The sequence below is a fragment of the Zophobas morio genome, unplaced genomic scaffold (assembly GCF_036711695.1).
Source record: "Zophobas morio isolate AGI-343-1 ecotype UQ-CSIRO unplaced genomic scaffold, CSIRO_AGI_Zmor_V1 ptg000022l, whole genome shotgun sequence".
NCBI classification, from domain to species: Eukaryota; Metazoa; Arthropoda; class Insecta; order Coleoptera; family Tenebrionidae; genus Zophobas; species Zophobas morio.
This window is the reverse complement of record NW_026972127.1, coordinates 2,592,769-2,608,790: the sequence shown is the minus strand read 5'-3', so window position 1 is coordinate 2,608,790 and position 16,022 is coordinate 2,592,769. Positions and strand designations below refer to the sequence as shown.

General features: G+C 28.2%; 1 protein-coding gene across 1 annotated transcript; it reads right to left on the bottom strand.

The window, feature by feature from the left end:
* Positions 1-4,268: 4,268 nt before the first annotated feature.
* On the bottom strand, positions 4,269-15,768 carry LOC135133668 (protein lethal(3)malignant blood neoplasm 1). The gene is made up of 4 exons (XM_064062140.1): positions 15,653-15,768; positions 5,602-5,719; positions 5,338-5,469; positions 4,269-5,288 (listed from the first exon to the last, which is right to left on the bottom strand). Exons 1-4 carry the CDS (start codon positions 15,674-15,676, stop codon positions 4,357-4,359), a joined length of 1,206 nt encoding a protein of 401 aa, XP_063918210.1. The 5' UTR covers positions 15,677-15,768; the 3' UTR covers positions 4,269-4,356.
* Between the last annotated feature and the right edge of the window lie 254 nt (positions 15,769-16,022).

Genomic DNA, 16,022 nt, shown 5'->3' with positions numbered 1-16,022 from the left:
TCCTCGTGTCAAAATTTGGAAAATAAATTTTATTACTTTCAAATACATAAAATACTGATCTGTCTGAACTTAAATCGCTTTATTGAACACCTTAGACCTCGTAATACAAATATTAAAGTCAAAATTCATTTCTGAACTTGAAAAATTAAAAACTAAAAAATTTAAAATCGAGAAGTTTGAAAACTGAAAAATTGAAATACAGTACAATTCGAAAAAATGAAAAATTAAAATCTAGATACTGAAAACCGAAAAACTGAAAAATTTTAAAAGTAAAAATTGAAAATAAAATATTGAAAAGCTGGAAAATTAAATTTGGGAAGATCAAAGTGATGTAACGGAATCACTAAAAATTTTGGAAAATTGAAAAATCGAAAAGTTAGAAAACGAAATAATTCTATGGAAAAATTGAGGCAATATAAAATTGAAAAATTAAAAATTGAGAAACTGACAAACGAAAATGTGGAAACTTCCAAGTTGAAAAATCGCAACCGAAAAGTTTAAATTTGAAGACTCTTAAAATTGCAAATCGAAAAATAACAAAATAAGTAGCAAAATAAAAATCGAAAAACTGAGAAATCGTAAAATTGAACGTGAAAAATTAAAAACCGAAAAATTTTAAATCCAAAAATCTCAAAATTCAAAATTTGACAGTTTAAAACTGAAAAATCTAAAAATTGTAAAATAAAAATCGAAAAATGAGACATTTTAAAATTGAAGTTGAAAAATTAAAAACCGAAAAATTTAAAATCGAAAAATCTCAAACTTGGAAAGTCGAAATAGCAAAATTGTAAAATTTATAATTCGGAAATTTGAAAATTTAAAAACATTTGCAAAGCAAAATTGAAAAATCGAAAATTAGGAAAATCGCAAAAGTGTAATATCGAAATATTAGAAAGATAAATTTGAAAAAAATCAAAGTTGGGCGTAAATGAAAAACTAAAAATCACAAAATTGAAAATTCGAAAAATTGTGAAATTGGCAAAATTCAAAAATTTTAAAGTAGCAAAACTAAATTTGAAAAAATTAAAAATCCAGGAATTGAAATACTAAAAAATTTAAAATTGAAAAATTAAAAAATGAAAAATCGAAATACTTATTGCAAAACTGAAATATCGAAAAATCGGGACATTAAAAATCGAAAAAACCATAAATTTAAAAACTGAAAAATGTGAAAATAGAAAAATCAAGAAATTTCGAAAGCTGAAAATGGAATAAATTGTAAAACTGAAAAATCGAGAAAAAAGCTCAACTGAAAAATTGTAAATTTAAAAACTTAAAACTGCAAATCGAAAAATTGCAAAATAAAAATTGAAAAACTCAGAAATTGTAAAATTGAACTTGAAAAATTAAAAACCGAAAAATTTGAAAAAGAAAAATTTCAAATTTGAAAAATCTGAACAGCAAAATTGTAGAATTAATAATTAGAAAATTTAAAATCTCAATAATCTAAAGAATAAAAATCGAAAATTAGGAAAATCTCAAAAGTGTATATCCAAATATTAGGAAATTAAATAAAACAAAAATCAAAGTTGGGTAAATGGAAAACCAAAAATTAAAAAACTGAAAAATCGAAAAATTGTAACATGCGCAAAATTAAAAAAAAAAAATAATTAAAATTGAAATATTAAAAAATGAAAAATCCAAATACCTGTTTAATAATTGCAAAACTGACCAGTCGAAAAATTAAAAATCGACAAATCGATAAATTTAAAAACTGAAAATTGAAAAATCCAGAAATTCCGAAAGCTGAAAATGTAAAAACTGTTAAATTTCAAAAACAAAATTGAAAAATCGAAAAAATAGAAACTGAGAAATAGAAAAATCGAAAAAAGCTCAACTGAAAAATTTTAAACTTCAAAACTAAAAACTGCAAATAGAAAAATTATAAAATAAAAATCGAAAAACTGAGAAATCGTAAAAAAGAAGTTGAAAAATAAAAAGCGTAAAATTTTAAATTCGAAAAATCTAAAAATTGAAAAATTCAAAGCCGGGAAATTGAAATTCCAGAAATCAATGAAACGAACAATGAAAAATCGAGTGATTAAATAATTAAAATCTAAAAATTGACAAGTTTGAAAAATTTAAAGATCGAAAGATTCGGAAGCTGAAAAATTGTAATTCAAAAATTGATGAAACATGAAATTGAAGAATCGAAACATTAAAAATCGAAATTGCAAAATTGAAAAATTAAAAATTGAACAATCTAAAGAGTAAAAATCGAAAAACTAAAATATCGACAAACCGGAAAATTAAATTTGGAAAATTTAAAAAGTGACGTAACCGAAAAAGCAAAAAATTTTGGGACATTGAAAAATCGAAAAATCGATTGGTAAATCTAAAAACTGAAGCTCAAAAAATTTGAAAGCTGGAAAGTTTTATCGAAAAATTAAAAATCAAGAAAATTGACAAATCCAAAATGTGGAAAGTTCAAAGCTGCAAAAATCTCAACTGAAAGAGTCTAAATTTGAAAACTCTTAAAATTGAAAATCGAAAATTTGCGAATCAAAATTGAAAAATCGAAAACCAGGAAAATCGCAAAACTGAAATTCGAAAAATCGGAAAATTAAATTTATAAAAAGTCGGATAACTGAAACACTAAAAATCAAAAAACTGAAAAGCAAAAATTGTAAAATTCGCAAAATTAAATTTTAATCGGAAAATTGAAAAATCAAGAAATTTCAAAAGCTGAAGGTGGAATAAATCGTAAAACTGAAAAATTGCAAAAAATTGAAAAACCGAAAAATTAAAAATTGAGAAATCGTAAAATTCGATTTGAAAAACAAAAATCTAAACATTAAAAATTCTAAACATTAAAAACCGAAAAATTGTGAACCAAATTGAAAAATTGTAAAACTGAAAAATTGAAAAATTAATTTTGAAAAATTTAAAGCCGAGAAAATGAAAAACCAAAAATCGATAAATTGAGCAACTAAAAATCGAGAATTTAAATAATCAAAAAATCTAAAAATTGGAAAATCGGACACTTTAAAGGCAAAATTTGTAAGTTGAAAAATCGAAAAATTCTAATTCAAATATTGAAGGAACATAGAACTGAAAAGTTTAACATAGAACTGAAAAGTTTAAAAGTTGATAAATCAAGCGAAAGATTGAATAATTGAAAAATTCAAAAGTTGGAAAATCTGGATAGTAAAAATTTCTAAAAATTGCAAATCGAAAAACTACAAAATAAAAATCAAAAAATGGAGCCCAATTGAAATGGATTTTAAAGATGGAAAATCTGAGTAATCGTAAAACCGAGGAACTTTAAAAAAATTAAAATTTGTGCAATTTAAGAACAAAAACTTCAACTGAAGCAATATCGTAAATAAACTAAATAAAAAAAAAATGTTAAAAAAGTTAAACACATAATAACCTTCTTAAGAGTGTTTTTTTTGGTATAGTCATATTCAACATGGCATTAAACTTAGGTTTTATGGTACACCAAAGAATATCTAAACCTCTTACGCTTTACTCCTTTCATCTTCGATATGTTGGTTGCCCAGCATGTTGCATCTATTCTTTCCAATATCTTTGTATATCACATTGATTTATTCGGAGGATATGCAACCAACAAAACTTAGACTTACTTCTATAATACACAATACTTACTTTTTTTGACTTCCAAATGAAATTTGCTGCTTTATTTGGAGATGATTTGTTTTAAAGTAATCTTTGATGTTCTTGCCACGTTATTTTTAATGAGAATATAACAATTTTATTATTGTTATGTAGGAAGGTTCCTTGCTTACTCAACTATTGAAATTACCGACTTATACACAGTTATTTCAGAATTTTTATTTAGTTTTTTATTAGTTATTTGGTAAATTTAACCATTTTATCAGTTAAGAAATTCAATTTCAAAATTTGCAAAATTTTTGGCATTGGCTGTTAAATTTTCAGTCTTTGTTAGATAATTTCAGACATTACTTTTGTTATTAACTTATTTATTATTATCATATTGGTGCTTAAACCCCAACAAAAATTAATCCTTTAAAATAAAATTTAGAAAAATAAAACGGTTGAAATTCATTTTGAGCTGTGTGGCATTTTTAGTTGTATGTAACCAACAATACACCTTAAAATCAAGGCTGACATGCGACTTTAGTTTTTTTCAACTTTTATTCGATCAATATTATGTAAATACGTCTGTGAGGTCTAAAGAAGTATTAGTATTTAAACTCTCGGGACCCATTTTTGCATTTTAGGAATTTTTAGTGGTATGCAACCAACAATACAAACTTAAAATCAACTATTAAATGCTCTCTTATTTTTAAATTTTTATTTAATCAAAATACACAATAAGTGAAAAACACACACATTCATTTCAAAACAACAACAACCTCTGTACACCCCTCTTCAACTAATCGGATACCAAATAAACTCGAAGTTCTTCAACCCGAACGTCTTCTCAGACCCTTCTTTTGGAACCTCATCCGAAGCCAAATCCAACCTAACAAACTTAACCTTCGGCCTAAAACCGTTCTCATCCGCCACATAAGTAACAATCCTGCTAATCCCATCGCGTCCCGTCACAAAGTACCCACCAACCTTAGCCCCATTCTTCAAACCCTTCTCGTAGTGACCGTGGAACCCAACAGTATAATTAAACTTATAGAGCAAATCCGTGACATCCTTTTCCGTAATTCCATTCGGAAGCCCATCAACCATCCCTGGGAACTTATCCCGGATTGGAATATCCTGATTACCGGGAACGTGAATAACGCCGTCTTTGACACTAACTTGTGACAGCGGTCGACGAGGGTTGGAGGCGTCGATTTCGTTCTGTCTTTGATTGGAGGGGTAAATGGAATTGGGGACACCTCCACCTGGAGTGGGACTTGAGGGGACGGAACCTCCATGGATGCGATTGGGTGTCAAAGGAGATCCAGGCGTCTGTTGGATGCTTCCTGGTCTTTGATTCGGGAAGCTGGATTTGCTTGGGGTTTGATAATTGGGTCCAGAGGTTTGACCACCACCAACGGCGCCGTTTTGTTGACTAGGCTTCTGGAAAGCGGGTGTTTGGAACGGGAAGCGCTCGCCAGGTCTAGGTTTAGGCGTTGTTACATAGCCGCAGCCTCCACACGCTGGTTTAATGGTTGGTTGCGTGGTAAAAGCGAACGTTGTTTTCGCTGTGGTTTGCACTTGTTGGTTCTGGAATTGGTTTCTTTCGTCTATGGATGGGTATTTTGGTTGCTGGCGAACCGGAGCTGGTGGTTGGGGCTGGACTTTACCCGCTCCTGCGTAGCTCTCGATTTTGGCTCCAGGAGGAAGCGGTGATCCATCAAGCGCTACAATTCTTGTATTAATTTTTTTTAAATTTAATGAGCAATAACTTACGTGCACTTATTCGAATGTTTCTCATGCTGAGAATCTTGAAGTTCCCGTTTTCGTCAGTGGCGTACACCGTCACGTGATAAATACCATCGGCAGTAATGAACCCGAACTCTCCTTGAATAATCCCATTAACATCTGCAACAATAAATAAACGAGGATGAAATTTATGGCGCGCCTGGACGCCGCTAAAACCATTATTTCTGTGTATGGTAATGGGTTTTGGTCAAGGATTTTCGCTGAAAAAATGAATGGGTCCATTGTCCTCACCTTTCTTCTCGTGCCTGTGCTGCTCACCATCGATTGTGAATCCGAACTCGTAAGGCCTACTCTCATCGGCATTTTTTTGACACGCTACTACCAAAAAGGTCACGACGATGCCGAAAACCTGAAACGACGAGAAAATTTCAGCTTTTTATAGACACTGAAAAGGTGAAGGCCGGAACACCCGAACTCAGCTTGGCTTGATCAGATTTTGATATTTTCGACTAATTTTGATTAATTAATTGCGTTGAATAAATCGCAACGATTTATGGACGCGGAACTGTCTTTAATTTAATTTAATTTAATCAAACACGGGTTGCTAATTGCACTGATTAGTAAATTAGTCGTTGTTTATAATGATGTAATCCAATTGATGCAGAGAAAACGAAAGAATTGTTATTTGTGCCATAATATATACGCCCTTGAAGAAACGGATAGAAAGGCAGTTCGCAAGAATTTATTACAAAATGTTAATGAGAGGGATGAAGGCGATGGGCCTGGTCCTATAATTGTTTGACTCTAGGGCATAAGCTATAAAAAACAGCCATCACCTGAATGCGGTTTTTCGATTGGCCAATGTTTAAACATTAGCTAAATCAAGGAGAAGTTTGTCAACATTTGAATTGATGTTCTGCAAATAGCGAATATTTGTGTGGCTCCGGTTTCCTTGATATAAATTTGATAATCAAATAGCGCCAAATGACACGTGCTGGGTAATATTAATGGGCGGTCTTTGTTAATCTCCCTTTCGATTAAACTTCAAGGATGGAATGCATTAAAATCGACGTACTTGTGTCGGTTTTTTATAATTTTGCGTGGCTGCCCACGTTTGCTGATACTTCGGTTGTTATTTTTTTATTTTGGGATTTTATGAGGTGATGGGAATGTTGTTCTCAATGATGATTAAATTGTTTGAATTTTTATTGATAAAATTAACGCTTGAGAGGTATGTGGGATGAAGTGTAAAAATTAAATCATCAAGGTGGTTTGTAGCATAACAGTAGCAAATGGTGGCAAGTTGACATCAAACAAAGTGATTAATTGGATGCCTTGACTTTTGTTTGATACTGTACTTTCATTCATTATTTACTAATTAATTTAGGTCAACACTTGTTTTTTAACAACGTTTTATTGATTTTATCCATTTAAGGTATTATAATTCATTAAAAAAGTGATAATACATTTTTTTTATTGAAAAGGCACAACAGAATTTGTAATTGCACAATATTAGTTATTTTTATTTATGTATCTCTTCTAGAACTTCAATGACGTAATCTTCACGGTAATATTAAATGAATATTTATTACTCTATTGTTTGTGCTTTATTTATTATTGTTTACATGGATGTATTTAACCAATGATTGCCTGATACAATTTTTTTTATTGATTGCCTCAGGAACTTGATTTAAATCTATACTGAAAAGTAGGTTCTCTCATAGGTTGAGGTTTAGCGGCTAGAAAATATATCGATAAAAGATTCTCACTTATTAAAAAAAGGGACTTAATAATAGCAAAGAGTAGCTGCACAAAAATCAAAAAATTAGAAACATTATGAAAAAAATTTTGTACGAAAATAACACCACCACGAATTAGAAGAAATTAGCTAGAGAAATAAAATCAGGGTGTAATCAAAATATTGACTTAACACTTATTACGAAGAATATTCTCTTTTAAAATATTCTCAAGAGACAGACGGACAAAAACAGAGAACGGTATTTTTGTGTTCTACGAGCTGTGAAATTGTGAAATATGGAATTATAGTAAGAATGAAAATATTTAATAGGTGATTCTTAAAGTTTTAACACTGAAGAGAACATAATGTGTTATACAGGATGTTTCATCAAGTTAGTAAAAAATATTAAATTATTAGTTTATTACTATGATATTTGGGATTTTTTTAAAAAGTAAAAATGATAATAAAATGATCAGAACGTGTAGAAGATGCGCTTTAGGTTAAAAAAAAATATATATAAGAACTTTATTGATCTGATTTTTTTAACTTGCTGATTATTTTTAAACAAAGCTTTGAAGATTAAACTTTCATTTAAGGTTTAAACATTATTATTACAAATTGTTCATGCATTTACTTGTTAAACTAATCACCAATAATGAAGATTTATTGTCCTTGAAACGGATCCGCCTTGAAACTCAGAACATTATTTTACATTTGTTTAAAAAAATTCAAGTAGATAGTTTCCATGATTTTTGCTCCTTCTAAATTTTTTAAACAATACCTCAACATGTTTTAGATAAAACACATGTTAAAGGTAATTTAAAAGAAAAAACTATAACGTGTTAATAGAACATGTAGAATTTAGGTTTTTCGTAAAAAAAAATAAATTATTGCTAAATTATTCAGGATTTTGAAAAGTAGAAAAAAATCACAATGAATTGGTTACAACTTGTAGAAGACAATTTTTAGATTGAAAAAATATAACAATTTTATTCATCTGATATTTTTTTTAACTTGCTGAATGTTTTTAAACAAAGCTTCAAACATTTAAGCTTTAATTTATTGTTTAAGGATTGTTATTACAAATTGTTTACGCATTTATCTCTTAAATTAATCATCAGTTATGAAGACATATTGTCTTTGAAACGGATCCGCCTTGAAACCTAGATTATTATTTTAAATCTGTTGCTATTCGTCGCCTGAGAACTTGTTTGATCCACAGACCGGAGTGCACTCAGGGCAATGTCGACTCTAAGCGTTCAGAATTTCTACGGGAAGATGAATTAATTCTTTAATTGTGTTTGATAGTAACAAAACGTCCTCCATTAGCAATACTGGTGGAACCGTAATCATGCAATAGACTTTTTTCGGGAAAGTGCAGTTTTTTTTGTTTTGGAAGCATTGTGTTCTATTTTCTATTAATTTTTGCATATTTTATTCACAATTTTGGTGGTTTTTTATTTTTCATACTGTCTCAATTTTTCGATTTTTCGACTTCTCGACTTCTCGATCTTTTTTGATTTTCGATGCTTCGATTTTTGAATTTGATTTTTCAATTTTCCAATTTCTCAAATTTTCGAGTTTCGATTTCTCGAGTTGTTGATTTTCGAATTTTAATTTTTTTGATTTTTTTGAAATTTGAATTTCCCTATTTTTCAGTTTTACGGTATTTAATGTTTTAAATTTTAGATTTTCCGATTTTCCAGTTTTTCAAATTTTGACGAATCTGAATGTTCTGTTTTCCGATTTCTCAATTAATCTATTTATTTATTTTCCCAATTTTTTGATTTTTCAGTTTTTCGACTTTTCAAGTTTGTGATTTTTCGACTTTACTTTTTTGACTTTTCGATTTCTCAATTTTTCAGTTTTTTAATTTCCCAATTTTTGGGTATTTCGTTCAATTTTGTGATTTTTCAGTTTTCGATTCAATTTTTCTTCTATTTTTCAATTTTTCGATATTTCGGTTTTGGGATTTTAAAGTATTTCGACTTTTCGATTTTTTGAGTTCTGGATTTTTCAATTTCTCGACTTTTACTTTTTTGATGTTTCAATTTTTCGACTGTTTTAGATTTCGATTTCTCAATTTTGCAACTTTTCGATATTTTTACTTTTCAGTTTTTTAAATTTTAGGTTTTTCTATTTCTTGAGTTTTCAGTTCTTCTGTATTTCTATTTTTCAATTTTTGGAATTTTTAAATTTTCGATTTTCCAAATTATTTTTTAATTTTTCAATTTTATAATTTTTCAATATTTCGAAATATAAATGGCCAAATCGAAAAGTTAAAAATGGAAAAATGGATAAATCGAGAGATTGAACAATCAAAACATCGAGACATCCGAAACTCAATAAATCGGGATCTCAAAAAATTGAAAAATCGAAAATTTAAAACTTCGGAAAATTGAACAATTAAAACAGAAGAACTGAAAATCGAGAAATCGAAATATCTAGAATTTTAAAAAGAAAATTGAGATACCCAAAAAATGGGAAATTAAGAAATTGCAAAAAAGCAAAGTGGAAAAATCGGAAATCGAAGAATTGAAGAACTGAAAAATCGAAACTGAAAAGTCGAGAAATGCAAAAATCAAAAATAGATTAATTGAGAAATCGGAAAACTGAAAATTTAGCAACGTCAAATGTTTGAAGAACAGAAAAATAAAAAAGAAATCGGAACCTCAGAATTAAAAAATTTGAAAAATTGAAAAGTCGGTTAACTGAAAAATAGAAACGTCGAAAAATTGGAAAATCAAAAAATTGAAAAGCCCAAAAGTAAAAAATCGATCATTCTCGGTTGATCCAAGAATCGAAACATCGAAAAATTAAAAATCTGAGACATCGAGAAATCGAAAAATCAGAGGATCGACAAATCGGGGAGTCGAAAACCGACAAGAAAAATGAAAAACTGAAATATTGATGAATCTAGAAATTGAACAAACGAAACACCGAAAATCTGAAAAAAGAAAAATTGGAAAATCGAAAAATTAAAAATTCGGAAAATTGAAAAATTGAAATATACATAGAAGAATTGAAAACTCGAGAAATCGAAAACCCTAAAATTTTAAAAATTGAAAAATTTAAATTTCGAAAAGTTGAAAAATTGAAAAATCGAAGTATAAAACAGTGGAAAAATTGAAAAATGTAAGGTTTAAAAAACGAAAAATTCAAAATTCAGAAAGTAAGAAGACGAGAAATCGAAAACTCCAGAACTCGAAAAATCGAAACGTCGAAATACTAAAAAATCGCAAAACTCAAATATCGAAAACTTGAAAAATACAAGAAAAATTGAAGAACCGGAAAGTCAAAAACGCAAAGTCGAAAAACCGCAAACTTAAAAAATTGAAAAATTTGAAAAATCAACAAATCGAGAAATCAAACCCTCAGAATTTAAAAAATTGAAAAATTGAAAAATCGGTTAACTGAAAAATAGAAACATCGAAAAATTGGAAAATCGAAAAATTTTAAACAAGAAAAATTGGAAAATTGAAAATTTAAAAATTCCAACAATTGAAAAACCGAAATAAACAAAAACTGAAAACTCAAGGAATCGAAAAACTTAGAATCATAAAAATTGAAAAAGTTTAAAAACATTGAAAATCCTAAAAATAAAAAATCGAGAAATATTGAAAAATCCCAAAACTGAAATAAATATTCAAAAAATTGAGAAATTAAAAGAGCAATGTCGAAAAACCGCACACTTAAGAAATCGAAAAATTGAAAAATTGAAACATTAAAAATCTGAAAAATTGAAAAACTGAACAATTGAAGAACTGAAAAATCGAAACTTTGGAAAGTCGAGAAATGGGAAAATAAAGAAAAATTACTTCAGAAATCGTAAAACTTAAAATTTAGAAACGTCCAAATTTGAAAAATTAAAAAATCGCAATATTTTTTTAAAAATCGTGAAACTGAAGAGGACAAAGCTTGAGAAATCATCAGTGAGGCATAGAAAAATTGAGAAATCGAAAAATCTAGAATTTTAAAAATAGAAAATTTAAAATATCGAAAAGTTGAAAAATTGAGATACCCAAAAAATGGGAAATCAAGAAATCGCAAAATTAGGAAATTGAAAAACCAAAAAAGCAAAGTCGGAATTCGAAAATCGAAGAATTGAAAAATCGAAACTGAAAAGTCGAGAAATGCAAAAATCAAAAATAGATTAATTGAGAAATCGGAAAACTGAAAATTTAGCAACGTCAAATGTTTGAAGAACAGAAAAATAAAAAAGAAATCGGAACCTCAGAATTAAAAAATTTGAAAAATTGAAAAATCGGTTAACTGAAAAATAGAAACGTCGAAAAATTGGAAAATCAAAAAATTGAAAAGCCCAAAAGTGAAAAATCCATCAACCGAGAAATTCAAGAATCGAAACATCGAAAAAATCAAAAACTGAGACATCGAGAAATCGAAAAATTAGAGGATCGAGAAATTGAGGTCGAAAACCGAGAAGAAAAGTTAAAAATTCAAAAATTGATCGAGATCGAGATCGAGAAATCGAACAATCAAAACATCGAAACACCTGTATAGATAAATCGAGAAATCAAAAAAGTGAAAAATCGAAAAATTTTAAACAAGAAAAATTAGAAAATTCAAAAATTCCAGTAGTTGAAAAATAAAGAAAAAGTCCAGAATTCGAAAAACTTTGAATTATAAAAATGGACAAATTAAAACATCGAAAAGTTGAAAAATCTAAAGTTTAACGAAAAATTGAAAATCCAGAAAGTCAAAAATCGAAAAATATTGAAAAATCCCAAAACTGAAAGAAATATTCAAAAAATTGAGAAATTAAAAAATTGAAATATTGAGACATCGAAAAATTAAAAAAACAAAGTCGAAAAACCGTAAGCTTAAAAAATAGAAAAATTGAAAGATCAAAAACCTGAAAAATCAAAAAATTGAAGAATTGAAGAAGTGAAAAATCGAAACTTTGGAAAGTCGAGAAATTAAAAAAAAGAGTACATCAGAAATCGGAAAACTCAAAATTTAGAAACGTCCAAATTTGAAAAATTGAAAAATCGAAATACTTTTTTAAAAATCGTGAAATTGAAGGGACAAAACTTGAGAAATCGTATCATTGAAGCATAGAAAAATTGAGAAATCGAAAAATCTAGAATTTTAAAAATAGAAAAATTTATATATCGAAAAGTTGAAAAATTGAGATACCCAAAAATTGGGAAATTAAGAAATTGCAAAATTGAGAAATGGAAAAACCAAAAAAGCAAAGTCGAAAAATCGAAAATCGATGAATTGAAGAACTGAAAAATCGAAACTGAGAAGTCGAGAAATGGAAAAATCAAAAATTGATTAATCGAGAAATCGGAACCTCGAATTTAAAAAATTGAAAAATCGGTTAACTGAAAAATAGAAACATCGAAAAATTGGAAAATCAAAAAATTGAAAAGCCCAAAAGTAAAAATCGATCAACCGAGAAATCCAGGAATCGAGACATCGAAAAATTCAAAAACTGAGACATCGAGAAATCCAAGAATCAGAGGATCTAGAAATTGAGGTCGAGAACCGTGAAGAAAAGTTAAAAATTGAAAAATTTAAAAATTGATGACTCATAAATCGAGAAATCAAAAAACTGAAAAATCGAAGAATTTTGAACAAGAAAAATTGGAAATTTGAAAATTTAAAAATTCCAATAATTGAAAAACTGAAATAAAGTAAAACTCGAGAAATCGAAAAACTTAGAATTATAAAAATTGAAAAATTAATACATTGAAAAGTTGAAAAATCTAAAGTTTAACGAAAAATTGAAAATCCAAAAAGTAAAAAATCGAGAAATATTTAAAAATCCCAAAACTGAAGGAAATATCCAAAACATTGAGAAATTAAAAAACTGAAATATTGAGACATCAAAAAACTAAAAAAGCAAATTCGAAAAACCGTAAGCTTAAAAAATCTAAAAATTGAAAAATCAAAAATCTGAAAAATCGAAAAATTGAAGAATTGAAGAAGTGAAAAATCGAAACTTTGGAAAGTCGAGAAATTAGAAAAAAAAAGTACTTCTGAAATCGGAAAACTCAAAATTTAGAAAAGTCAAAAGTTTGAAGAATAGGAAAATGAAAAATCGAGAAATCGAAACCTCAGAATTTAAAAAATTGAAAAATTGAAAAATCGGTTAATTGAAAAATAAAAACATCGAAAAATCAGAGGATCGAAAAATTGAGAAGAAAAGTTAAAAATTGAAAATTTGATGAATCGAGAATTCGAACAATCAAAACATCGAAACACCTGAATTCGATAAATCAAGAAATCAAAAAACTGCAAAATTGAAAAATTTTAAACAAGAAAAATTGGAAAATTGAAAAATTCCAATAATTGAATAATTGAAATAAAGAAAAACTCGAGAAATGGAAAAACTTAGAATTATAAAAATTGAAAAATTAAAACATCGAAAAGTTGAAAAATCTAAAGTTTAACGAAAAATTGAAAATCCAAAATTTAAAAATTGGATTAATTAAAATATAAATTAAAGAAGAATTGAGAAATCGAATATAAAACCGTTGAAAAATTGAAAAATCTAAAGTTTAATGAAAAATTGAAAATCGAAAAACTAAAAAATCGAGAAATATTGAAAAATCCCAAAACTGAAAGAAATATCCAAAAAATTGAGAAATTAAAAAATTGAAAAAATGAGACATTGAAAAGTTAAAAAAGCAAAGTCGAAAAACCGTAAGCTTAAAAAATCGAAAAATTGAAAAATCAAAAACCTGAAAAATCGAAAAATTGAAGAATTGTAGAAGTGAAAAATCGAAAGTTTGGAAAGTCGAGAAATTGGAAAAAAGAATACTTCAGAGATTGGAAAACTAAAAATTTAGAACGTCCAAATTTGAAAAATTGAAAAATCGAAACACTTTTTTAAAAATCGTGAAATTGAAGAGAACAAAACTTGAGAAATCATCACTGAAGCATAGAAAAATTGGGAAATCGAAAATTTGAAAAATGAAAAAATTGAAAAAACCCAAAATTGAAATATCGAAAAATTGAGATATCTAAAGTTGAAAAAATTCCTGGGGGACATGAACGGATAAATTTTGACTAATGATTTAACACGTGTCCAAAAACTAGAAATTGGAAAATGTTGATTTTTTCCAAAAATCTTGGATACAAAACATTATTTAGATTTGTTTAAAAAAAAATCCAAGCAGTCAGTTTCATTTTTTACAACAATACTGTGACATTTTTTTGGATAAAATACATTTAAAAGTAAAAACTAAAATTCAGAGGACATTGAAAATAAACAAGTTGATGACAATGAATTATTACACGAAAATAAAAACGTGTCCAAAAAAACATAAATGACCAACACATCTTTTATTAAAAAATATATGCAAGAATGATCAAAAATGTCAATGCTAGCAAATATTTTAATTCCAACAATAAACAATGTCTTGGTAGAACTTGATAATGATCGCGGTGATTGTATCTGAGCTAAAGTTTAGAGAGGTCATGTTTAAAATTCGCAAAAAATTAAAATTATTTGACATATAAAACAGTCACTTTTTCCATTGTTTGCATTCCTTCCGAAAAAAATAGAAGATAACACTTGTGTTTACACAGGCGACAAAAAATTTTTAGCTCCCAGTTGGTCAAATATTTGTACACAATTTTAAAAGCATCGAACACTTATTTAGAATCAACACAATTCGATTTCTATTTCAATGAATGTGACTTAAAAGCTTCCTGAAGTATAAAATACGTAACAAGCTTGTTTTAAATACAATTATTAAAATATTATTATTAATGACTGCACGTGTTTATAAAATGAGCACACTTGTCAATACATCATAAAAATTAATTTAATTCATTGTCGCACTCTTTTATTAGAAGGTAATTTATAAATGGCCACAATAACTCATAAAATACATTTCAAGTACGCTCATCCCGACTAAGATTAATTACAACAACTTACCAACCATTTGTTAATTCTCTCTCAAACGAAATAAATCTTCTACAAATTACCTCTCACAATTTAAAAAATACGTGTAAACAGCAACTCAAACACCGTCAAATTAGGTTAACAAATCTCACACTAACAAAGAATGGTAAGTAAGCGCGAAAATTATCCTTGTTTACTTACACGTTAATTTTTTCGTCAATACTGGCACTCAATCATTAAAGCTATCCGCTGACCTATGCCTGGGTATTGATGTAACTATTTTCGTGACATTCATAAAAATTATTGTTATTATGGTGCAATTAAAATTTAGTATTCTGAATTTCCGGTTTTTTGCATCGATTGACATTACTGGAAGCTCCTTCAGAAGTCGCTTAATTATTCCATTTCATTCACCTGATAAGTGTCGCTTTGCAAATATGACATCAGAAATGTACACAGAATAGTATTGTGTATAAACGTCCTTACGAGTGATGTCAGCGAAGGTTAGGTATTGACACATAATTAGAAACATTTTCCCTACTTTCAACACTTATTTTTGGAATAAAGTGGAGGAAAATGTGAATTAGCACCTCAGTGTTGTCGCTTAAATTAATAATAATAAAAAAATGTTGGAATGTTTTAATTAGCGTAAACGAAAAAAATATTTACTAAGTTGACACAAATTTTGATAATTTTTTTCGTGATAGAAAATTATTTCAGCTTACCTTAATCAACAACGGTCTGGCCATAATTACGTTACAGCTTCACTCAACTATAATAATTTTCAAATTTTACAACTCGTAGTAAACTCAGTAATTCATAACTAAGCCAACACCGTAATAGTAAGGTGGCATCCTTCTAATATCCTATACTAACCTCCCCGCCACCTCTTTTATCACAGATTCAAAGGCGTTAATCATAGCTTTTATGTAAATCTCCGCAGCCGTCAGAGTCGTCCGAAGCACCAAAAAGACCACCGAAGGCCCCTCCATTGTCTATTTCCTCTCATTTTTCTCGTAAATCGTAACCTTACATCGTTATCCGAGAAACAAACACGCCTACATTGCGCTTAACACGGCCCTGACATCGGTGTTG